General features: G+C 45.9%; 1 protein-coding gene across 1 annotated transcript; it reads right to left on the minus strand.

Annotated features, from left to right (window-relative positions):
* Positions 1-23,091, minus strand: LOC104913985 (TOX high mobility group box family member 2-like). Its single transcript, XM_031556517.1, has 2 exons — positions 23,026-23,091; positions 1-3,485 (listed from the first exon to the last, which is right to left on the minus strand). The coding sequence occupies exons 1-2, from the start codon at positions 23,074-23,076 to the stop codon at positions 3,174-3,176; spliced, it is 363 nt and encodes a 120-aa protein (XP_031412377.1). The 5' UTR covers positions 23,077-23,091; the 3' UTR covers positions 1-3,173.
* Between the last annotated feature and the right edge of the window lie 3,683 nt (positions 23,092-26,774).

Genomic DNA, 26,774 nt, shown 5'->3' on the forward strand with positions numbered 1-26,774 from the left:
TTTCACTCAAGCTGATGCACCAGCTTGCTGATAGCAGAAAAAATTCATCACCCGGAGCTGAAGGGATAGTTTCTTTCCAACCTCTCCATCTCTCCTTCTCTTCCCAGTAAGGGGAAGGGAGGGACTATAGGACAGCATTTGCTACAACCTCCTCCAGAAGAGCTGAAGAGTGAGGAAGGCTGATTTTGGGTACCTTATTCACAGCCACAACCAGTGCAAACGTCAAGAAATAAAGTCAAGTACATCTCCCATCATGAGAAGCACCAGGGAGCAGAGATGCGTGGAAAGTTGCCAGTCTCTCCAATCAAACTCTCACACTGATGACAAAGTCAATGCTTGCTCCTAACAGCTGCTACTTGGGATGTCCAAAATGACATTTCCCCCAGCAAAAGTACACAGCTGTGCCATAGTTCTACCCAACAGAGAAGGGTGCAGCACCTCGGACTGGGCACCCATCCCACCTGACGAGCAGAGACACGCCGCTATCTAATATTTATGGAAATATGTTTGCACTGTGCTGGAGATTCGTGGGCTCTGACCTTGATCACCCTTTCTTTCTGTCAAATAGGTTCTGGCAAATCCCTTCTGAAATCTCATTTATTCACAGCAGCTCCTTCTCCCAGCAGCACCCCGCCTTGCTGCCTGTCTCTAGCTATGGCCGGCGCTTCCCAGCTCTCACCCACCAGAGCCCTGTGAGGGCTCAACAGCCACCTGCCGACACCAAAAAGCTAAGAGGACGCTCACAGTGGGCAAAGTTATTCCCTTTATGTGAAAACAGGTCTTTCTTCCTCTCCTATTTCCCTAAGTGTTGACCATTTCTAAGTGAAAATCACATCTTTCCTGTTTTCTTTCCCTCCAACCATTCCTCCTCTTTCTCCATAGCAAAAAAAAGAAAAAACAAAAAACAAAAAAAACAGATGGCAAGAGAGAATAATCTGTCCTGTTAAGATTTTTTCAACTGTTTCTTTTGCCCAGCACAACTACAACATGCCTTCCCCAAGGCTTCACCTTCACTCTCTAGCTCTCATCCCATTGTGGGATTTCCTGCAGCTGCTTTAAACTGCTCTGATTTAGATCTTCACCTGCATAATGGGAACAACAGTTGCATCCCTTGCAGAGGCACTGAGAGGCTTAACTCAATGTATGGACAATGCTGGGACATTTTTGGACTCTTTTTGGAAGTGCAAGCAGATAAGTCCCTTCCTTTTTTGTGGATGCCCCATCCCTGCAGGCATTCAAGGCCAGGCTGGATGTGGCTCTGGTCAGCCTGGTCTGCTGGTTGGCGACCTGCACATAGCAGGGGGGTTGAAACTAGATGATCATTGTGGTCCTTTTCAACCCATGCCATTCTATCATTCTATGATTCAAAGATTCCTTTATCAAATCCTTTCGTGCTGCAACTCCCACCTGAATGTGATGAACTTTTGGGCAGATTTGGGGAAGGTTGCATGTTGCACAGTGACAGGCAGCAAGGCCTGAAGTATCTTCATGGTGCCTCAGCCAGAGAGCTGAGGCTTAATGGGACGTGGGCAGGTGATGTCAGTGACACAGGCTTAAAAATCTGCTCCGTTTCTTGTATTTAATTACTGTACACGCCTTGCTCCCAATAGAATTAGAGAACAATCCTGCCACAGTGGAGCTATAGTGGAGTGAGGGGAACTCAGTGCGGGCATCCAAAACCACAGCTGGGCAGGAAAAAATAGGGCTGGGAGCTGTTTCTGTAGCTCAGGTCTGACAGCATGGAAAAAAAACTTTGACGGGAGGGGAGGGCAGGATTTAATTTCAACTTGACATTGCAACACCATTCGCACCCTGATCTACTTCCTTTACTGCTGGGACCTTTGAAGATGTATTGCAGATCCGGAGGTTTCCACTCAAAACTAAGCACTTTCAATTCACTATCGGCCGGAAAATTCAGGGTTCACTGGATTTTTTATTTTAGTGGTAAGGGGCAAAAAAATCTTAATCTCTCTATTCTATGTTTACAGCCCACTAAGCCCCTTTCTTATCTTCTCCGGTTCAGCCCTGATTTATTGTCACCACGCTGCATTTGTAAAACAGTACCATAAAATAAGAAAGAGAACATTTCCCAAGGACTACTCCAAAATAAATTATTTCAGACATACAGAAGCTGTTTAATAAATCCCACTATTCTTGTTTCTTTAGGTATTTTAGAAAGTGATTTATAAGTGCAATATCACCTCTCAAAAATGAGACAATCAACACAGGATAAAATTATTGTGTTATGAAAATAAGGGTCAGGAAAAAGGGTTGCACTTTAAATTAAACTAGGGAAAAATATTTCATCTGAAATTGACTCTTTTTGTCTCAGAAATGAATGTTTTAATCACCTAAGAACCTAAAAGCTAATACAGAGACCTAAGTAATATTTAATTTCATAGAAATACGCTCGTGTTCAATATTGATAGGCAGAAGATGATGTTTTTCTTAAACACACTAACCACGCAACTTGGAGATGCACCAAGACTTTACAAAGCCTTGGGATTTTCCTAGCCTAAGAGATAATATCCCATTTAAATATTTAAATATCTCTCTCTTTCAGACCATTATCTATTCAAGCAATCGACACCAAATGCTGTCTAGCTAGAGCAGTTGCAGACTTGCAGGCAATGCTAATAAAGTAAAATTAACTCTGTTTGATATTGATGCCTTCCAACAGCACCTATGAAAATCAATGATCTTAGAGAGAAACAACGTAGAAAACTAACCATAGGGCTAAATGTGCTAAAGAGGAAAATATTATTACATAGCTCCAGTGTTAATTCAATACCACTGCCAAAAAAACAAGAGAAAACCTTTCTTCAATGCTGATGCTACAGAAGCGTCTTAATGCCTAATTAGTCCCAAAGTTTCTTCCCAGAGCTGCCTTTACTTCATTATCCCTGTGTTATTTATTCCTATAGAAGCATCATTTGAAACTTTGCAAGGTATCACCTTACCACTGTGTGAGCCAAAAGGCAACTTGAGCTTGCAAGTGCAGGCAGGGATCTTGTTCTCCTGGAAATCAAGAGGAAAGCTCTCTGTCTGTGGGGCAGCCGTGCTCCTCTTGCCAATGCCACTGAGCCACTCCTGCAGCAGGGCACGGGGTGGCAAGCAGGAGGCTCAATCCCCATCCCCGGTGCAAACATCTCTTTAAACGTATAACTTCTCAATCAAATCATAGCATGATGTATAGAAATGGCTTTAACGAAAGATAAATAGAGGGGAAAGTCACTGACCGTAGGTAGCTGGCTGGAGAGGAGGTGCCCGTCCTGACTCAACATATTGGAGACCATGATGGCAGGCAGGTCCATGTTCTGGTAGGGGTACGCGGGTATCAGGCTGTTTGGAGGCAGGCTGTGGCACAGGGAGTGATATCCAGCTTCATGGTCCACCAAGTGCAGGAGTGAAGGGTCGGGGAGGTTGGGAGGTGTGATGGGTGGGATTTCATAGTCTTCATTATTCTCGTTCTGACTATTATACGTCTAAAACATGAAAAAGACATTTCACAATGCATCACTGCCTTGTCGCTTCAGCAAATAAAAGCGATTGCTTGAGTACGAAATACAAAAGCACAATCCCAGTGAAAATGTTCTTGTTTTAACAGAAAAGATAGCTCCAGGCCCAGCCGTCAGCTAGTCATAACCAAGTAGGGGCCAGGTAATGGGCAGTGCACCATCCACTGCAGAACGCCGCATGTTCTTGAAAGCCTCCAGTGCTCCTGGAACACTGCTCACTGCCCCTTCATCCCTGCTGCAACCCTTTACCAGGTTATAAACTCCTCTAGAGAGAGAAAGCCTGATGGTGCCCCACACCGAGGTTTGTCCTTCCTTACATTCTCATACAAATCTGCTTTGGATTAGCATGCCCTCATCTCCATACCAATATTCCCCATGAATGTGCAGAGAAGCTGCTTCTTTTGTTTCTCATGCTTTCTGCTGGTTTGTATAAAATTAAGCATTCCAATTTGTATGGAAAAAAAGAAAGGATATTGTTACACCGGTGTGTTTTTATATCAACATATTTGTTTCATAAAGTAAGTGTAAATCTATCCAAAATTATTAATTATGAAAGCAGAATATAATGAGTCTGGCAGAGGAGGCTTACTCTAAAGATCTACTGTTTCACTTATTATTATAGTATATGAAATTCTGATTAGCCATAGTATTACACACATGGATTTTAAGCTAAATTTCTCAGATCACCTAGTTTCATGGTTGGATTTTGACTTAATACTCAATTTAAGAGCAAAACCCCAGGCGTGTGCAAAACAAGTTGAACATTTCAGGCTTTATTAATCCACTGCCCCAGAGCTCACACTTGGGTTCATGCTCTTTACCACTCCCAGACTGCAGGGAGAAAACCCTTAATAAAATAAAATAAAATTAAAAATATATACATTTTTAATCAGAGCTCAGAATCCAGTAGGAGAAGCAGCTAAGCGGAAATCCACCTCTTGTCTCCTCTCATCCCATCACAAAAACAGAGCAGAGCACATATGCTGCACATCCCACCCAATTACTCACATTTGCGTGAAATTCCCACTAGCTTTGGAGAAACACGAGTACACCAGAAATATAAGAAGGAGACCAGGCTGAGCTAGCTCTGTATCAACAGTTATTGTTCAGGGGAAATTCAAGCCCAGTTGTTTTTCCAGCCAGCTTCTGTCTAGCAGTGGTATTGTGCTGGCAAGGTAGGGGGATGAGAGGCTGCACACAAAAGCAGACAGATCCCATTTAATACGTCTAGCAGTTAAGTTTTCATTTGAGCTACACTCTTCGAGGTATATAAATTCTTCTCCAGCTATTTAAGAGGATTTCACTCTGCGCTTTACGGAAAGGGATTTAAATAAATCATTGCACAGCAAACTTGTTTCTCCAACTGGTTTATTTTGGTATCAGGTATATAAGAAAGTGGCTTTTCTGCGCTTAACTAAATTATGTAAAACCCACTCAAAGTTTCCTAAAGCTCTCTTCAAAACTACAAGTTGCTTGTGCTGCTGCAAAGCAGCTCACGGAAGGGCTTTGAGGCGGTTTTGCCCCTGCTCCCCCTGCACATTCTTTGCTCTGTGGTATTCAGCCTGGGAGAAAAAAGCCCTGTGTAACTCACACAGCCCTCCGAAGAGCTACAGTATTGTGCAGACCTATCAAAATCACAATCAAAGCTGTACACAATCAAAATCAGATTAGACAATATCCAATCAACATAATCAGCCTCGGCGCCTGCCAGCTTTTACACCGCATCGCGAAGAACGATTTTCCAAAACAGGCCGCCCTTATTCTATATGTGTTTTAAATAGATGGCTAGAGATATAGGGAAGGGAGAAGAGGCAGGGTGGGACGGGGGGGAGAAGGGGGTTACTGTGGCACACTGTTGGCATGGCCATGGGGATGCATCCATGCCCACGAAGGGTGGGCTCACATGCGTGCACAAAAGCCATCGTCCCCAGTCTCCTGCCAGCAACACCCCATGTGCCTTCCCACCACCGCCCGGGCTGCGTGGTGGATTCTGTTTTCTATTCTTATGTTAATTTGAATTAAATTAAACAGCCAATTATACGTTATAAGGATACATTACAAATTAGATTAGCGAGCTGGCCTGAACCCATTCCTCCCACCAGGAATCCCAAGCCAGGCGCCGGGAAGCTCTCCCTGCTGAAAGGCCGCCCATTGCAGAGCGCACAACGAGCGCGGCAGATCTGGGATTTTCTGCTCTCAAGCAGATGACAGTTGTTGTGATTACACATTATTCCCTTTCGAATTAAAACACTGACATCAGCTGAAACAACAAGCCTACCCCTGCCAGGCCTCTCCAGCTCAGCGCTGCCCTCTGCTCCCTATGAAGAGCCGCAGCCGCCATGAGCCCTCCCCTCAGCCTGCTCTGCTCTGGGCACAGCAAACACAGCGACCTCAGCTGCTCGGGAGCAAGGCTCTGGCTGCCCACGACCCCTGATGCTTTCTGACAGAAGGAGACATGTTAAGGCACCCAAAAACCCCTCATAGAATTCACAGGCAGCCCACATGAGGTTCGCAGGGAGGGACACTGCAGCTGGCAGTGCCCTGTGTGGAAATGGAGACGAAGTGAGAGCTTTACAGAGATAAAGCTGGTTCTTCTGCTTGTCTCCAGTGTCCCATGATGGGATGCTTGACTTTTAACACTAAAATTGGATGTTCTTCCATATGCCTAGATAAGGATCAGAACTAAAAGGGTATCAAGCTGCAGACATCTCCAAATGCCCTTAAGCTACTGAAAACTGTGGGCCAAGGAGGGAAGCGAGTAGCTTTCACCCTAGAATGTCAGCAGCTGGCAATCAGCAAACTGGAAGTAGAATCATAGAATCATAGAAGGTTGGAAAAGAGCTCTAAGATCATCCAGTCCAACCCCAACCCATCCCACCATGCCCAGTGACCACGTCCCTCAGTGTCACATCTCCAGGGATCTGAGCACCTCCAGGGATGGTGACTGCACCACCTCCATGGACAGCTGTGCCACTGCGTCACTGCTCTTCTGGAGAAGAAATTTTTCCTGATCTCCAATCTGAACCTCCCCTGACACAGCTTTGGGGCCTTTTTCTCTCATCCTATCACTTTACCTATCATCCTATTACATGGGAGAAGAGGCCGAGGCCCACCATGCTACAATCTTCTTTCAGGGAACTGTAGAGTGGTAAGTCTCCCCTGGGCATCCTCTTCTCCACACTGAACAACCCGTTCCCTCAGCTGCTCAAACGTTTCCACCACCAGCACCCATTACAGCTGTAAGACCATGCAAGCTCCTGCAACAAGGAACACACTACTGGAACACACAGCTACTGCTACAGAGTGGGGCAGACACAACCATACTGTGCTCTGCTCCATCAGCGTGCTGCAGACAGGAGGAAGGCTTGGGAAACAGCCTATTCCTGGACCATTTAGGGTCCATCTGCCCACCTCCGCACTGTGACTGTGCAGCTCCAGTATCCAGGTATTTGAACACCATCCAGATCTCGAAGGGCTGGCTGGGAGCCGGCCAAAACCATAATCACTACCTTATCATGAATGACACCAAGAACCCACCATGCAGGTAGCTTGAGGGAGCTACAAGTGTTGTGCACAACCACAAATTAAGCCCTTAGCTTTCTCCTGCCTTTTCCTTCTCGGATGAGGAGGGAAATACTGCCTTTCTTTAAAAAACACTCTACAGCTGGCCAGCACCACTTCTCCCTTGCACACTGCTATTAATCATAGAAGACATGACTTGACCAAGGACCTGGGAACTGCTCTCCTCAGATGCATGGCAAACATCCAGTGACCCCAATTCTCCACTGAGTCATGCTCCGTGTGATTATCCATGAGGATCCAGGAGTTGCAGCCAAGCACTGATTCAGAGAAAATATTATTCACAGTGGAAAGGATAGGGATTTGCAGCATTATTGCAGGTAAATATTTGCCCTGTCAAATAACACTCAACAGTAAACACAAGCCTAAGAAAGAAAATTTATACCCAGTAAGGTACAAAGAAAATATGTCGACTGATGTGATTCATCCCACCCTAATCAACCAGATGACACAAAACGCCATGGACTCTCCCACCCCTCACCTGCTAACGAAGCTTTTCCTGCAGCTAACATGAGAGCTTATTGCCGCAGGAACGTGACCCTCTGGGAATTTCAGACATCAGATAGGGCTAAACAAACAAAAAGTAGGCTGGAAAGTCTGCAGAGTGAATATAACATTGCTATTTGTGAACAAGTGCGACCAAGGGCTACCACAACAGACACCAACAAAGCTTGTGTTCCTGTGTGCATGGAGAGCATGGAGTGCTGAAGCCACAAGGGCAACAAGGTTGGTTCAGGTGCAGGAGAAGGTGGAAGGCACCTGGATGTTGCAAACCCCAAAGAAGCGCTCCAGTGCCAGCAAGGACCACAGCACAGTGCTCACCATGGGGCTGCCAAAGGCTGCGCTCCCACCTGTGCCTTCCAAAGCCCCATGCCAAGACGTGAAGCAGCGCTGATATTCCACGTCAGCAGCTCTGGGGCTTAGCAATGGAAATTGATTTGCCTCATCTCTGCACGTGGAGATCCCGCCTGTGAATAGCGGGACCAATGAATTCCTTGGGTACAGTTGGAGGAATACTGTAAATAAGTATTTATTAACAGCCAGCCACATACTGTCTACAAATTGTTTTTGATGTTCTCCCAGCCCCTTTTACTCTCATTTTCACATGTTCAGGTTTTTGACTAAGGGAATGCAGTTGAAAAGGGAAAAATGAGTCCTTGTACAAATGTAAACATGTGCTGGAAGTGTATGCACAACCTCCAGCAGCATGCAGACATGCCAGGAGCCCAGCAGGATGGCAGGCAGCCCCACAACCAGCAGCAAACTGGGTTCTACCTGCCTGCTCAAACCTCTATGCTCCTTTCCTTCCTGCAGTGTGAGATTTAAATCCCAAACGAATGTTGGTTCACCCAAAGAGCAATCAATCAGATTGTTTAATGCTCTGTAAGTTTCTCATCATTTCCTCCTATTGTTGCTTTGATGCATGTTCTGCATGCTATGGTGAACCCTAGAAGACAGCCAGCATCCACCACAGTGCTGCTGGACATCACTGTCTTTGGAATGGAGCTGGAGATTTATTTCCTCATCTTACCTGCCCTTTGTCCCCTGTGCTGTAAACACTTCTGAATGGTTCAATCCTTCAATCCCTTCTGAATGGTTTAAACCAAATTTGACAGTGAAAAGAAGCCCTTTATACAAGTTTCATAAAGCCAAATGTGCACAGAAAAGAGACACCAAGGTCCTGAACATTCGCTTTTGCCCTACAAACCTTGGATCTCCTTGGGTAGGCGCTACTTGGGTGAAGGGATTGCCATGATGGGGTGCATCCTGCTAAGCAGCAAGGAAAATGCAGGGAACTGGCTATGAGTATTCATAGCTTACATTCAGTTTTTACATCACCCAAGCTGTGGTTGACTTGCATCACTACTTCACCACAAAAAAAAAAAAGCTAAAAATAATGGAGTTCTACGAACAATTTATAGCAAAAGAAATCAGCCCTATTGTAGGTCTTAAAAAAGGTTCCCAACTCCCTCTCCCCCCACTTCCCTCTTTTTTTTTAATCAGCATCTTATCCAGAACTGGAATCCTGTCAAGAATAGTGGATAGCACACAACTATAACTTCTTATTATGTGTATAGTGATTTTATGAATTCAGTGGGGAATGAAATGCAATTTTGTCAGACTTGTCTGTGTTCATAATGACCAAGTCAAATTAATCATTGTGGATAATACTCCTGTGTCAGCCATTCAAGAGATTTTTTAATAGAATTTTTCTGATTCATGTCTTGCAGTACATCAGATCTGTAGTAATGCAGGCACTTCTAAAAATCAGTGCAATTATGGCTTCTTGTTGGCCTGTCATTTTCCTGGAATAAAAATGTCTCTGCAAAAGTCATATACTGTATATAAACCAAAATGAAAAACAAAAATATAGTTACAATTAGACTTGATTTTTCCTAAAGATTTAATATCTTCTCAAGGCCATTATTTACAGGCAATACATAACGGAACAGTGCATGATGCCGAAGACGGACTGCCTTATCACAGCACACACCAATTTTGTCCTGCTTGTCATTCTTCCTCTGATTGCCCTATGAGTTAGTGCTTTCGTAGGCATGGAAATGACTATCCCATAGAACAAACAGGGGATAGGTAATGGGCCTGCAGTCAAATTATTGTGTTTATTAAAAATGTATCTAGGAAAGCCCACAGAGATCCCAAAGGGCTCTTGTTCAGGAAAATCTCTGGTTCAAGAAAAGGTTACAGTTACCATAAAGGCAGATAGACATGCATGGGAGCAGCAGTGCAGCGTGCAGCGGTATATAAAGGATTAGTAATGGTACACTTATCCTTCTGAGCGAAGAGAGAGACCTCTAATTCCCCAGTGACAAAGACAGAAATGAGTTTTGGAAGAAGTTACCCTCAGGAATTAAGAGGAAGAAAAATGTAATCCACCCCAGCTCTCAGCCTTTCCTTCCTTCATTACCTGGCGTTCTGCAGTTATTGCCATGGAAGGGAGCACAGGGAGGGTCCTCACCAGGGCCACTGTGGGTCCCAGTAGAGCTGCCCCACAACCACCCCATGCCACCAGGGAGAGATCTTCTGGAACCACCTGGAAGGAGGTTTGGAGACCCACCACCACACGCTGCCCTCCCAAGAACTCAAGACCTGCCTAAGGCAGCAGATCAGCAGTTCAGCTGGTCAGGGAAGCTGGCTGAAAAATCAGCCAATAGCAGCAAGCATTTTGGAGGAGATATACAAACCTGTGGGGAGTGCTTCTTGAAGCCCCTCAGATACCAGAACAACTCATCCCTTACTTTCACCTCTCTCATCTGTTTTTATTAACCTTCCACCTCCCTGCATTCCTATTAAGTTCTGGACATCAGTATCCAGCAGCGGGGAGCTCCGCATGCTCCTTACAAAACATGCCCCAAACTCCTGCTTTGCAGTGCCCTACCCTGCCCGTGCTGCCCCAGCCACGATGGGACTCACATGGAACTGCTGCCTCTGAACTCCCACCTCCAGCACTGAAGACAACACCACGTTCCTACAGCACAGACCTTCCCCCTCTAAACACACACCTGGGATACACGGCTCCAAGTCTGCTGATGGCATTTTCAGGAGCACTCGATACTGGCTCATGCAAATACTGGCAAGAGCCAGAGCTAAAACCCCTCTGTTGTATCTTCATTAGCAGGACTAGAAGGCGTATTTCATGCACAGCTGCTCTTTTTCACCTGCAGTAATATCTAACTGCAGTATCTACCCTGAGCATGGGTAGATAATGCAGCACATTTTTGTAGCAGTTCTTCCCCAGTCTTTCGAAATAAACATGGCAGAGTTCCAGGGGAAGCTTGGAGATGTGCAAGCTCTGTTCCATGTCAGCAAAGCACACCCTCTGTCATCTGTCTCACAATTGTTTATAAAGATTTAGCTTGATTTTAAAGTATATTCTGTAGGGACTGCACGTTCAGGCAGAGAGGAGCCAATAGGGATCTAAAATTAGATCGACCAGATCGGACAAATACAAACCCTTTGCTTTGTTTTCCTGGGCTCTGGGCTGGAAGTCAATACAAGGAATATGATAATATTCTACTCAAGAATATCACGCGTTTCTGGGAATTATTTGAGGAGTACAGACTTTACATAATTGCCTTTTTTGTCTCATGGCATACTGAACTTGCATAATAAGATCAGCGCACTTCACAGAAATTCATTGTTGGGCTGGATGGATTTGGTATTCCGCATTGAGCCAAGGGTACATTACATAATGATGTATAATGCACTGTAAGCAGGTCAAGAGATAAGGCAGCCTGCAAACACTAATGGAGTGTATGCGGGGAAGAATTAGCAAAAAGCACTCTAAGAAATTAATTCAACCTGGCTTCAGTCGAACAAGCAGGACTCAGAGCAGGAAGAAAACTTTATTCTGTACCATGCTTATCCCCTTTCAGTTTTCATTTTGTTTTTCCATTGAGTTTAAAACTGACTTTGTGCCGCACTTTGGATGGGTGCTCTGTAGCAAGTTTTCCACTTTGAGAGCTGGATGCACAGCCCCATGTCATCTGCTAAATTTCTGTTACTTAATGTGAGCTGGGGCTGGGACCTGCGCTGCCCAAAGCATCGCTCACCACAAACAGGTTCCAACTTTGGACCCACGTGTTTCCCCAGTTCCACCTGGGGCCCCAAGTCAGATTGACAAGAAAATGATATATGCATGTATGCATGATGCAAAAAGGCAATAAAGCCCACGAGCAGCAGCACGGCCCCCTCCCATCGCCCAGACTCGACGTGTCTGATTAGCACAAGGACGGGGAGAAGTGGGGAGAGCCTGCATAATGTGTGTAAGCTAGCACCTCCCCCAGGGTGCCCAGCTGCTGCAGAAGCAATTTCACAGCTCATCATCCATTATGAGATTAAAATAATTTTTTTTTCCTCCTGTGAAGTACTAATAAATTGTGCGGGCAGAGCAGAGTTAGCATTTACACAAATGGTAGTGAATCACCCACCTAGTTATTTCTTAATGGATTGAGTATCTGCTTTCCGCCTTATCCTGTCATTTCAAAAAGTAAAGACACAAACCTGTTTATCTGCACCGTTCAGCCACAAGGTAATAGGCACAAAGGCAGAGAGGGGCCCTGCCCAGTGATTCCCAGGAAACAGCACCAAAACATCAGTATGAAAGGGGAAATAAGCTCCACAAAAGGGCACCTGAAATCACCCCCAGAACTCACTCACTTCTCCTTCTGGGGGCAAAACTCGCTGAGGCATCGCTGACACAATGCAGCTTCCATGGTACATCTAGTGAAGATGTAAAGCTGCAGTCAGAGCAAGCTAATGGCTCTGGGAACATCCCTGCTTTATTATGGTATCAGACGAAGCAGGCATGTTTAATGTTTAAACTTCCAGCGACAAATGCCTACAGCAAATATGTTTTATGTATTTATTCAGTGCTTCTTATGCACCTGTCACCTTAGTAGCTAAGGTGCTGCTTACCTCCTTTTATATTATTAAAATTGAAAACATATCAGTGCTTTGTGACATGCCACGCTCTCCCCTCTCCTTTCTCCTCTCCATCCCTGAGAGCAGCTCGATATCCTTTACCAGCCCATTCCCTGCATAACATTTCAGACTGCCAGGAAGTGGTCGAAATGGGAAAAGGAAATTAACTGGAAGCCCTGGAGCAATAAATCAGCCTCCCACGTTATCCTGAAGCCCCTCAGCCCCAGACCTGGCCCTGAGCACCAGGAGAAGCAACGACACCAGACACTGAGTCAGTCCTGAGAGGAGATGGCAGAAGCATCCCTGATGCTAAGCTCAACAACTGGGTTCAGGCAAGTGCTGCCTCCAAACCAGGGCAGGTAATGTCAGTTTGGAGCTGAATGTGACCTGGACTGGTAGGGCAAAAGAGAAGTTAAAGACTGCCTTTGGAACTGGGATGTTTCCCTCCTTGCAGACCCTGAATATGCAAAATTCATCCATGCTCCAGCCTGCCCCATCTGTGAGAGGTTAAAGCCATCAACTGGGATCTCTCTTTGCTTCTTTTGAGTTTACTGAGCTTCCAAGAGCTCAGCTACAAGCCTTCCTCCATCACCACCAGCACTAGAATTTTATTCATTCACACACTTATCCAAAGCAGAAGCTGTCATGTCGCAGGAGCACAAAGGTGCTGGGCTGTTAGGGAAAGCACGAAGCACCAAGAGACTCATGACAAAATGATGAGAACCGTAACCTGGTACACAGCCAAGTCTCCAAATCCCCAGCGTAGGAGTGAAAATCTCAACCTTAAGCCTCCAATATGTAAATTTGGAGGAAAAAAGCAGATTTTATCTTTAACAACTCTAACATTTTTTTTTCTTTAATAAAAATAAGCTTATGTATAGAACCTAAAAAAAGCTAGGATCACACACATCGCTCTGAGTGGCTCATCTATGTCCTAACTCACAGATGCTCATGAAATACCTTCTAGAGAAGAAGTGACCAGGACAAAATGAGTAACTACAACTACAGAATCAAAGAGTGGCTTTGATTGGAAAGGACCTTAAAGATCATCAAGCTCCAACCCAACTAGAGAAGATCCTGGCACAATGTGGGCTGAAAGCAGAAACAACAAACCCAAGGTACAAACTCAGATTTGCCCTGACCACTCAATGGCTTCTGCTGTCATCTTTTAAAGTGTGGACAAGACATAAATATGTTCACAAACTCAGAGCTGAGTGTTTCTATTGCTCAGAAGGGCACCAAACCACGTACCCAGCGCCCTTCTGGGTGTTAACCAAAAAAGAGCATTGCAGGCACACCCAAATGTGACCAAAATGGAACAGGCTCTCTGAAAGAAGATCACCAGAGAAGCTCCTGCCCCTGCTCTTAATAACAAACAATAGAGATTGGAAGCTGTGAGACAGACCCTTGATGCAGAGGTCAGGAAAACAGGGCAAGTAAAGGGATTGCATGGCATCTTCCAATGGCAGCACAGTGTTTCAAAAACTTAGCACCCAAGTACGAGCAGCTCAAAGAGATGCAGAATATTCTGCATTTCACAGAGGGCTTTCTCTTTTCACCCCCAGCATTGCTCTGTGAGCACAATGAATTCATTCCTGAAGCGGCATTTGAGCACCCAATAATTCCCATCCCCTCCCTTCATTTCTTCTCTTGACATTTCATGACCAATTTTCTCAGGAAAACCTTAAAAGCTGACTCTGCAGCGTTTTCCCAGCTAGTCCTTCATGTTAGCAAACCCATGGAACTGCACGCAGACCATTTGTGCAGAAACATCACATTTGCACACGCATCAAAGCTGACAGCACCTGCAAGAAGGCATGCAGATATTCATGCGAAAACATGCAGCTTTCAATGCTCAGGGGAGCAAACACTTCCTGATGGGGTGCAGTGCACCTCCTGCACCAGCCAGGACCGTGGTGGAAATGGGCACCCAATGGTTGCTTGCTTCCAGACTGCGCTGGGGATTGCTGGAGCCTGGGAAAATGGCAGTGCCCAGCACGAGGCTCTGCTGCATGGCTATGTGTTTGCTTTGGAAGTTAGCTGGAATTCTTAAAATAAATTTGCTAAATTGTCTTCCAGAGATTGATGGCTTTTCTTTTCTTCCCTCCTTAATAAACTTGCAGGGCTATCTTTATTGTTATGTCTAATTTTAGGGAAAACTAACATTTCCTGAGATTCAATTTCTCTCATAATTGTTGGAAGGAAACTAAATTGTCTGCTGTAAACATTCACTGTATTGTGTGAAAAGTATCTTTATTACAGCCCACTGGGAATACCAATAAAATCCCCAGTCCTGGCCCTTCCTCACTTTTTTTTCCCCTTTAGCTGCCTCTCTTCTCTCCTGTCCCCATTAATGTCAGTTCAAACATTCTGCAGTCAGGCCACGAGAACTTAAAATATATTATTTAACAATCAAGGGTAGAATAAAGGCTTGTGAGCAGTGAGATTCTTTCTCCCTTCTCCTCGCTGCTTTCTATTACAGAAAATGAGAATGGCTGTTCCATTTGTGCGTGCGTGCTCAGAGTTGATGAAAAAAATCTCATTAGTTTAGTCTGACATATACTCAATACAGCCTATGTACATATATATATATTTTTCATTTTATTCTACAGCTGCAAAATGATACTAAATTTCATCAGATTGGAACGAAAACTGTGGTCTTGGAACATTTCCCTTTAAGGGTCTTATATTTATTCAGAATTCATGAATCATTTTCCCGTAATACAACCATAATTATTCTTAAAGTGTTATGTTTGAAGGTTTAATATGAAATACTTGCAAAAAGCTCTTTTTCACTTTGATAGTTTGTAATCTTCATGGTAATCAGATCAGTTAGCCCTTCACACAGCAGCCTGGAAAACAGAGTTTAATATGAATCTCATACCCTTCACTCATGTTTTAATTAAAGTAATAAAAGTCAAGTCATATTTTGCCCTTTACAGTGTACACAAATGTATAGACCTGAGCACACAGCACGAGCACAGACTCTTTTGGTGACTGCTGATGAATTTCCTGGTCTGAGATGAATCTCAGTGGTTGCTGCCCATGACAGCAGTGTCACTGTGGTCAGTGAGCAGAGCCGTGATGCAGGCAATGGGCACGTGAGCTGAACGCAGTGCTCTGGCTCAACTTTGCCACTTTTTATGCCATCACCTTTCAGATGGACAAACTGTCAGGTCTGCTCTCCTGCCCAACTGCATGAGCATATAGATTTTGCAGCAAACCTGGTGTGAGCCAGAGTTGTGGAAGAGCAGCTTTGGGGCTGAGCCCACCCTGCACACACCCAGGCAGCCCCACACCCTTGGGGAGCACAGAGCTCGTCCTGTGGCCACAGAGGTGCCTTCCTGTTTGCACAGGCCTCCATCCAAACTCTGAAGTGGCAAGCGGCATTTTCCTGCTGGAAGCAAGCAGTTCCCCAGCTAATCGCCCCGCAGTGGCCGCAGACCCAAACACAGGCTCTGATGGGCCAGGAGAAGTAATCCATCACTTGGGAAAGGAAATCCCAAGAGCACAAGACCTGGAATTTTTTTCAGTATTTCTGCAGCCCACGATGCTACAGTTCCCCAAATAAACACCATTTCCCAAAGCCACTCCCCAGAGGTCCACATCAGAAGCAAACAAACCTCTGCATTCACGAGCAGGAGCCAAAACCAACATCCCCCAACAGGGCATAGCAGAACATCTTGCTTATCAGACCTTAGAAATAATGATGCAATCAGAGCTCAGCAACTGCGAGCGAGCACGGTAGCCCCACAGAAGCCATCACATGGCTTCACAGCAGTAATTTGGCTCTCAAGAGCAGTGGCTGGCCAGAGGGGCAGGAGTGGAGGTTTTTCAGCACGCACAGCATCATATCAATGCGATGCTGGGGGTTCAGAAGTGTGAGCTGCTCCCCCCGGAGCTGCCCAGGTTCCCCCACAGATTGCATCAAAGGCAGCAGCTCTGCAGGCACCACGTGCACTCACTTCCAGTGGCACGGAGCGCAGTAGGAAATCTTTGATAAAGTGATAAATGTTGTTGGCTGCATACCATCTTCCTCTATATTTTGCTGCTATTTTATTAGCTGTCAGCTGGCTTTAACAGCTCATCAGCATTGCTAGACAGCCAGCCCATGCGCTCCTTATGCCATGGGAGCCACACTGCATCCCAGCAGGTCTCCTCCAGCATGACTTAGCCTGACCAGATGCTTGGAATCATGGAATCTCAGAATCCTAAAGGCTGAAAAAGACCTCTAAGATCAAATCCAACCATCACCATCAGTAAACCATCACCCCAAGTGCCACATCTCCATCTTTCTTCAATACCTCCAGGGATGGTGACTCCACCACATCCCTGGCAGCCGTGCCAATGCCCGACCACTCTTTCTGAGAAGAAATTTTCAATCACCACAATGACCTCACAGTTTTCTCTCCCTACAAAACACTTTCCACACCACCTAACAGATCTCGTCAGTTGTATAAGATGCTTTTTTTTTCCCCCCGAGAATAAGTGCATAAGAAACAAAGATGATTCACTTGGTCTCAGACCTGCTCAGTCACACTAGTTTTTCACTTTGTGATGTTTTTCAGACACCCTATTGTTAACAACTTAGGAGTTCTTTGAGAACAAGGGTTGAAGATGATGTTGCTTTATAACACCCATGCATTTTTTTTATTCTTGTACTGTCCAAGCACTACACCAGCAATGGAAGCTTTGGTTGCTAAGATGAAGTTACAGGAATTGCTTCCTGCCTTCACTTTTCAAAAATTTCACTGTCACATAAGAGTTCATACAAAATTCACGAGCCTGGATTATCAGCTATAGTTGTGCTCACCTCCAAAACCCCATCTGGAAGGGTTTCCATTAGCTGCTGATTGTAATAAATGACATGTAACACTCTACTGTTCATTCTAAAATAGTACATGAGATTTCTCTTGAATTGTCTGCCAAAAAAGGCGTTTAATATCTATCAATGTCTTCTCTCTATTTTTTATTCTCTAGCACAACATATGAAATTACACAGCACTGCTTTAAGAGCAGCAGAAAAGAAGTAAAATCTTAGTACTGCTGCAGTGCACACTATGACTTCCACCACACTGCCAGCACAGTTTAGTCCTTCCTTTCAACTTCAAATCCGCACAGAGCTCACTTCTCTTCACCAGGGATCTTTAGATATATATATACATATATTATCTATAGAGAGAGAGAGACATACATGCATATATAGGCAAGAAAGTCACATACAAGGCAAGGTGCATGATACCAGTAGACCTTCAGGAGCATCAGAGCTCTCCATGCCTGGGGGCCAGAGTCCCCTCTTCAACATTCTTCTACTAATGTCAGTGATTTTCTCTAACACTGACCATCATCTGACCATCATCTGCTCCTGTGATCAATACACAGCCAAGATAAAGAGATTACAAAGACCCTGAGACCTATCTCCTCCAGTTTAAAACAAACTTGTGGTTTTTTTCCAGATGCAAAGGCCAATCACACTCCTTTGAATCATAAAATCTCCCAAGTTGGAAGGGATCCATAAGGATCATCAACTCCAAAAGTTCATCCAGGGACTAGAGTGGAAATTACAGCCACGCCACGGTGGGCTCTGAGCTTTCCTCCACCACCAGGCTGTGTAGTCTTTAGTAGGATGAGTCAAGGGAAGAGTTGCCTATGGTCCTGCTCAGCCACGTGTGTGGTCATCTCCCAGCCTTCCTTCTGGAGGAAAGCCAGGTCTGAGCAGCAACGGTGGTCACCATGAACAACATGCTGCAACTATGAGCCTCAGGCAATGGGGACAAATAGCTAAAAACTCCTCCAAATTCACACGTCCCGGGAGGTGAGGGACAAAACAACACAAGCACACATTATCCCCCAACAACTGCACTGCCAGCAATGGAGCATCCTCACCAAAGTCAGTGATGAAGGCAAAACACAAGGGAAAAACGTCCACATTGGTCCTGCCCTCCAGTTCCGGGAGGAACCATAGAATCATTAAGGATGGAAAAGACCACTAAGATTATCTAGCCCAACCACCAGGGAAAGCAGCAGGCACTAGGGAAGGATGCAGTGTCTTCATTAGCAGCCCCTAATTGCCCTCCCAGGTGGTGGCTCCTGGCCGCCCAGCAATGTGTGCTTCAGGCTGCACGCTCACCATGGATCAGACCACTGCTGCTCGCCCCCAGGTATCTGCTGGAGACTGGTTTTATTTTACCAACTGTTGCTATTTCTCCACGATTCAGCTGAGCTGGGTGGGAGGCCTGGGAGGTGGGAGTGCGGCATGTCTGCCAGGATTGTGACAAGGTTTGATGGCATGTTTTATAGCAGAGCCTGCCAGGAGGAGCTCTGTCTCGTCTCAGCACTCGCGGCACGCCAGGAAGGTATTGGAGGCTTCCCATGCTGTCATTAATTTCTAATAATGCCTTCAGTTGCCTTCTACATTATTGCTTATTTACCAAACACAGCTTTATTGTGACGTCTAGTTCCTTATAACTAGCAAACCCATTGTTATGCTAAAACAAATGTTCTAAATGTTATTTATCATTTGATAAACCTTGTGTAACCCTGAATGAGGACATTAAATGGCAAGAACACTACTTCAAAATCCCATTTTAAATAAGTCACCAAGACAGCTGTGCCTTTATAAAACACATTAGAGTGGCACTCAGAGCACATATGGCTCAGGGATATATACAAATTATACAATTTCTGTCATTTGGTCAAATAAGAGGGACGTTTTGACCCCAGAAATGAGTCAAATGTAAGTTGTAATTCAAGCCCCACCGGAGGCCCTGCTGTAATGCATCCTGACGGCTGATCAAGGAGCCCTGACCATTTGACCCAGCAGATCAGCGACTCACTGTATCTATTATGGCTGATACAGACCCCAGCTTGAAGATGTATGGAGATAAACAGATAAAGGGCAATAGACACAATAGATAAATGTTGATTTATCCACATCCAAGCACACATACAGGCGCAGATGGATTCCATGCGTGCAGAAATGGGCAGGCATGTGTAAACTCGTGCTAACATTTGTAAAGGGACACATCTGAAAACAGATGTATATGTGTGCGTACGACAAATCTAACCCTTCTTAACTCCATTTCCCCAGTGCACTGATTCAGCTGCGCTCCTGCCGACTTGCATACAGCAAGAGAAACCCCAGCTTTACTCTATGCCACAAGAAAATATCGTGTAAAATTAACGAGACTATGTTAAACACCCACAGACACAGCAGTGGGGTCCTTGCTGTGCTCTCAGCCACAAAGGGAAGGAGCTGCTTATGGCAAAGCATCCTTGAATAAATGACACTGGTGTGTAACAGTGTTTGCACAAGGAGTTGCACAAATTAACTTGTCGGTATAGAAACCAGAGTGCTGCTCAGCTGGAACAAGGCGTGCGCAGAAAGCTCCTGGGATTAAGATCAAAAGTGCCCAGTGGTAAGTAATGAGCTCTTTGCTCCTTTGAAGCACCCACTGACCCAGGAGCAGACAGAGAAAGGTGATGGAAGAGGAGAAATCTGGCAAATGTACCCATCAGCATGACAGCATTCGTGGGATCGCCCACATCTCAAAGCCAAACCCAACCCAATCCCACCCAATTGCAGATTTTGCCCTACTTGAAGTTACTTTCCCCATCAGAAAGGACTCAATGAATGCCTTCCCTTACTGACTTTTAACAGCACTGTTGCATCTCTTTCATGATATGTGGCCTGGTTATGGTTCTGTGCATTTCTTGGGATTTTTCCTTGTCTTCATTTGGAGGTGGGGAAGGAAAGACTGAAAATGGGCAGGGGTGAGGAATGATGCTCTGCTGATTCAGGAGACACGACAGATCTCTCACTCATCTCAGGGGTCAGATGTCCATGACTGTTTGATCAGATGTCAGCTTGCATTTATGATCTGGCTCCTGCTGGGGGTTGAGTTACATTTCACATTTGACTCATTTCTGGGGTCAAATGTCCCTGCTATTTGATGGAACAAGAGGAATTATTTTCCCCAAGCAGCCTGTGCCGGCGCAGGTACGGATCTGTCAGTGCTCTCATTGTGTTTTAGGTTCCTGCATTTCTGCATTTAGCTCTCAGTTGAGACAAACCCCTTTGGGGATGAAAACAAGAAACGTGGAGTACAGCACGCAAGCAATCACATAAAAGAAGATTAAGAGGAAAGCAGATCAGCTGGCTTTACAATGCTCATGGCAGTTTGTTCATACAAGTTAGCAGCTCAGCACTGCAGGAGAAGAAGGAGAGGGAAGCCATCCTGCCTTCCCCTCCTGCCATGAGAGACTCCTTAGGATGAAGACTGTGGAAGTGGCTGTGAGAAGGTGATGTTGATGTTGGGATGCTGCAGCTTCACGACGCTTTCCAGGGACTGCTCAGCACCAGAGCTGCCCTAACTACAAGCTCTGCAGTGGTAAAATGAGAATAAGCTTATCTGTGTGATGGGAAGGGATGGCTCCAGAGCTTAAGCAGTTGCTGTGTCTCTGGATGAGAAATGTAAAACATTACTGTGATGGACAGGAGCCATTTAAATGGGAGGAGATGTGGTAAACTGAATTCTGCTTTGCACCTAACTCTCCCTATATATTATGAAAGAAAAATCACCAGAAAATGCAAACTACAGACCCAGAAGCAAAAGGCAAGTCCCAGAGCAGTGTGAACATCCAGCCCTGGTGAAACTCCATCTGTGGTGGCCGTGCCTAATGGTGCACATTGTGACCAAGCAGCTTAGGACCACAACAAGGGGAAGAACATCATATCCATCAATTACGGTGTGCTGGCTCCTGTAATTAGTGTGCAGGACTTGTCTTTATCCCCACAGGTGCTGTGGACCAATCACTATCCCACCTGTGTTGTGTGGGCATCTAGAGGCTGATGATTTAGCTGCCTCTCAAATAGGGCTGTGAAAATGCTCTCCTGCTGTTTAACATACTCATTCAGGTTCCAGCAGGTTGAGAAAACAATAAAAAACATCTGGATTCCTCATTTCATTAGAGACACTGTATTATTAGTAATAAAGTCATGACCAGTGCTATGAAGTGCTCAGTGGTAAACAGGCACTGATGTGAGAGTACACAGGGGGATGCGAACTGATGGTGATGATGAGAGAAGTCTCAGAAGGGGCACGAGAGGTCCCTGAACTCCTCACCACGATGCTCCCCACCCCACAGAGTGCCCCGGGGCACAAAGCAGTCCCAGACAGGCTGTCACCAATCGCCCACAGCTGAACTCAGGGCACAGTCCAGAGGAGGGAAAAGCACAATGTAGAGTAACCCATAAGTTTATTAACTGCTTTGTAAAGAAGCTGCTGCTCATTTCTGATGGTCCCATCACCTGTCCAGATGCTCTGGGCAGCGCAGGATGGGATGAAGCTGAACCCCAATCTGCAGCACCCTGGGGCCACCCTGTTCCCTTCTGCCTTTACTCAACCTGTGACAATTACCAGTGCTGACTACAAGCAGTGCCTGGGTTGGTTGACACGTGTTTGAACAGCTGAATCACCTCAGAGTGCAAAGTTTGCAACTTCTTCCCCACTCTTGGAAATACTTCTTGCACAAGGACAACCCTCCTCCAGTGTGGTCTCACACTCTAAGAGGATGAACAACAGGTTTTCTTCCTGTTTGATATACAGATATTTTTTCATCATAGGTACCCAAGTTAGATGTTCACCAGTCTCCTAATTTATAGCAATGCTGTGGCAACTCCCAACCCTAGCAGCAACTGACATCTCAGCCCATGCAGCTCCAGCAGCATTTGGGGATAGATGGAAATCTTCACCCAGCTGTCTTTCGTGGCCTTGCACTGCACTGAGTTCACACTGGACTCATCACAGTCTGCACTGCCCATAGCTGTGGCGAAACGATGAAGTGGCTCAACTCAATCCCAAAGTGAGGGATTAAATTAGAATATTAGTGACAAACTTATGTTTTCCCTTTTGGTGAGAAGCATCATGCCAAGGATCACAGAACACAAGTGGGACCACCTCTAACCTCCCAGTTAGGACAGGTAAGCACGGGCTGAAATTCTCCCCTCCCAGCAAGACCTAGGCATGTGCCTACATGCACGTATTCATCTATACACATTCAGGGTTCACTGAAGAGCCATTCCTGCTCTATGAGTTCACAAAGACCCCTGTGAGACATGAACGGCTCTATTCTGATCCTCTCCACGAGGGTTCATAGCTCCAGAACAGGAAACCTTTGATTCCTTTCTTCTCCCCAAGCCAGCTCACTGTCAACCCATTCAGCTACAGGAAATGCTATGTGTGGGGGCAGAGAGAGGCACCCACACTACACACAGTGCTCAGAAACCTCACCTCTAGAAACATCCTTCAGTGTAAATCCTCCATTTACACTGAAGGATGCTGACCTCCTCTGTGCACCCTTCTGCTGTCCCAGGAGCAGGGATTCCTGGAGATGTCCCAACACTTGAGCTTTGCCATGGCCTACATCTCATAGGAAGCCTCCCCCACCCTGCGCACACAACCCACCCAACCCCAACAACACTTACCTGATTTGCCGACAGAAACTCCTGGGTATTGTCGTTCATTCCCATGTACATGTTCTCCCCATCAAACTAGAATGGCAAAAGAAAGTTAGAGTTAGAGAAATGCCATCTGTGTGCCAGGGTTATGTGCTTTCCTGGCTCTTTCCAGAGCCAAGGTTTGCAGAATGAAATCCTGAGCTGTTCCTCCTGTACTTCTGAGCGTATATGAGCTCATGAACATCACTGATACTGCAATGGGATGTGGTAACATAGCATGGTTATGATAATTCTTTCAGCAAAATGAAAGAATGAGTCACTCCAATTCAAACTAATAAACCAAAACTGTGCAAAGCTGTTCAAATTCACAGATTCACGCAGCAGCAAGCAGCGCTGAAATGAAGTTCTGCCTAAAATTCCCACTACACCATCAGTGTGAAAAGACAAATTCCATCAGTGGAAATTTCCAAGACAGGCAGGTCACCTTCAGTCCTCTTCCAGACACCTACGTATCCCTTTATCCCCAAGCAGACAGAGGATGTGCACATGGGGTTCTACCAGTTTGGTGTTCTCTGCAAACTCCATGTGCAAGAAGACAAATTTCCTCTCCTACTCCTCAACCCCTCCTGCCTGCTGGGACTGCATCTCTGTGAACGGGATCCAGGAGCACCCTGAATGCAGTGTGTTCCCATGGCTGCTGCAAGCATGCCTGCTGCCTTCACCTGGTTCTGAGCTGCTAGATCTAGCTATTAGATGCTAAACCACCATGGAGAGCTGCAAAACTCTTCTCGTTAATTATCTACAGCTGATCACTTGCTCTGGCTCCAAATGAAGGAAAAATGCCATCTAGAATTGACTCAGAGTATGGTTGGAGCAGTTCTGGAGGTGAAGTTCACAAATTAATTATGGCAATAAAATGGGATATGCCGTAAAACACTCCTGAGACAAGGATGGAGGTAGAGCTGTGAATGACACCGTGCACTTAACAGGAGGAAGAGCCAATCCTCTTGCCCTCACAGCCGGATGATGAATTGCAGATTGTTCACCCTGGACTCGTCCCTTTGCTCTCCAGTATGAGGCTGACAACCAGTTATGCCTTAACAGAAACGGGCCACATTAAGGCCAATAAAAGAGTAATCTAAATAAAGCCAGGTGAAGGTTTTTGCGCAGGCTATTAATTACACTTCCATTTCTCTGAGTGCTGCTGAATTAGCTATTAAAGTCTGCAGAGTTAGCAAAGCCCTGCGTGGCATCAGAGTGCACAGACACCTCTAATTGCTGAACCCTCCTCTGGGACTGCACAGAAAACCAATTAAAAGCAGAAAAATTACAGCGATTCACCAGCTAACAGCAACTGCAGTGGGATGGAGGGGGATCCCCACGTGTGTGCGGGATTCCCTATGACCCCTCGGTGGGGAAGGAGCAGCAGGATGCAGCAAGCACCAGCATCCCTAAGGGCTTTCCAGGACCAGCAGCAATTCCAGAAGCAAGACACACTGAATGGAATTTCCCTCCGTGTGTAAAATGATTGCCAGCACAGCCGCTGCTGCTAACGCACTCCCAGCTGGAGCTGATGGCTTTCCTGGTGTGCAGACTCAATCAGCTTTGCAGCCTAAAAACCCTCTGCCAGCCCAAAGGGAGCAGGCTGTGTTTGTAATGGAGATGGCACAAAGTGGTGGAAAGGCTCAGCAGTGACAGCATGGCAGCAGCATCGGCTGTGGGGAGTCCATCTCTTTGGAATGGGGAAAGCGATGGACAAGGCGTCTTCCACTGCAGGCTGCCGGGGCAGGGGGGAGCTCTTCTTTCCCCATCCCACTCTATTTGTCAAATGTTTCTTTTATGGCTTTTTACTATCCCTACCTCCATTCCACACCTCCTTCAGCCCTTTGTGCCTTCATAATAATGGTAATGAATCCTTCCTTCAAAATTACGGTGTCTCTCATTGCCACCCTGAGCAGTGAGCCTGAAAATCAAGGCTTGAAATACCACTGGAACTTTGGAAGTTCTTCGGTGCTGATTTTTGTTCCCTCTCTCCCAGGTTATGAAGGTGCAGACAAATTTATTAGAAATTCTCCCATCAGAATATCTTTTTCAACTAGATACTTGCCACGTACCCAGCAGCCAGGTGGAGCAGATGAGCAATGCGCTCTCCCATTTCTCATTATCGATTTGCTACAGAATGCACATCAGAAAAATCAGCCCTATCGTTCCACGTTGATTTACAGCAGAAATGGGCATTTTCATAGAATCACAGAATGGCCTGGGTTGAAAAGGCCCACAATGCTCATCCAGTTCCAACCCCCTGCTATGTGCAGATCACCAACCAGCAGCCCAGGCTGCCCAGAGCCACATCCAGCCTGGCCTTGAACGCCTCCAGGCATGGTGCACCCACAACCTCCTTGGGCAACCTGTTCCAGTGCCTCACCACCCTCTGAGTGAAAAACTTCCTCCTAATATCCAACCTAAACCTCCCCTGTCTGAGTTTCAAACCATTCCCCCTTGTCCTGTCACCATCCACCCTCACAAACAGCCATTCCTCTCCTATTTATTCGCTCCCTTCAAGTACTGGAAGGCCATAATGAGGTCTCTATAGAGCCTTCTCTTCTCCAAGCTAAACAAGCCCAGTTCTCTCAGCCTTTCCTCACAAGAGAGGTGCTCCAGCCCTCTGACCATCTCAGTGGCCCTCCTCTGGACTTGTTCCAAGAGCTCTGCATCATTTTAATATGTCCCACTGGTTCCAAACATTTCTTCCCCATTCACCTTGCTCCAGGTGCAGCCATTCTGCACTCTGATCCCAGATGCATCACACCCATGCTGAACGATGCACGTGTGTGGAGCAGCAGTTATCTTTTTCAGGTCCTTGCTAATTCACAAGGAGTCTGCTCTTGTGCTGCTGTCTTAATCACGCCCTTGCTCTTTTGCAATGACTTCATTTTCGCTGTTCTTCTGTTAACAAAAGCAGCCCATTGAGCAAACTGGTGGCTGTGGCTAATCCTCAGCTCTCCTGCATGGACTGCAGACAAGCAGAGAGAGCTGTGAGTGCTCTGTGTTTGAAGCCCAAGAGTCTGAAGCCCACACAGCCAGAGCTGGGACTCGGAGCAGAGGGGATGATGCGCTGTGATCCAATGTCACGCCATGACCCAACATCACACTGTGACCCAATGTCATGCTGCACAGTGGGGCTCCTCCAGGCCCCACAGCATTGTCAGAGCTGTAGACAAGCCCAGGGGTCATGCAGGGCCCATGTTAATAAGATGTGAGAAAAACAAGAGGCGCATGCAGTGAGCTGGGGCAGCCCCAGGGCAAGCATGCTGCGGGATCGGCTCTGAGCAAACACACGGAGTAAATGTTTGTTCACAGGGAGGGACCTGCTGGAAGGACACACAGCCCTGCCAAGGCTGGGGAATGTGCTACGTGCTCATGGCTGGCACTGCCAGCTCATGCAGCTTCATTACGAGCCTTATCACATCCCTTTATTTCCCAAGAGCCGTGAGCTGCGATGGAAATGTCAGCTTTCAGGTTTGTAAGAAATATGTTGGAGGAGTGGCTTTGGTGACACCTGAAAGACCTCAAAAAAATTCCCAAATTTCTTGTTTAAATTTTTTTGTTACCTTTTTTTCCCTTTTTCCTTTTTTTGTAAGCTTAACATTTGGTGGTGGCAGTACTGAGTTGGGCCATCCTATCTGCAAGTCAACCGGAGCTTTTAGAAAGAGAACTATTAATGCAAATGCGGTGACCAAAAGCCACCATCACCGAGCTACTTAATTCCTTAAAGA

The sequence above is a fragment of the Meleagris gallopavo genome, chromosome 22 (assembly GCF_000146605.3).
Source record: "Meleagris gallopavo isolate NT-WF06-2002-E0010 breed Aviagen turkey brand Nicholas breeding stock chromosome 22, Turkey_5.1, whole genome shotgun sequence".
NCBI lineage: Eukaryota > Metazoa > Chordata > Aves > Galliformes > Phasianidae > Meleagris > Meleagris gallopavo.

Bases quoted from the DNA above. Each gene is read 5' to 3' on its own strand.
- LOC104913985 (XM_031556517.1), bottom strand. From the start codon at position 23,076: ATGTACATGGGAATGAACGACAATACCCAGGAGTTTCTGTCGGCAAAT. The intron at 3,486-23,025 runs GTAAGTGTTGTT...TTCATGTTTTAG, and splicing joins AGTTTCTGTCGGCAAATCAG to ACGTATAATAGTCAGAACGA.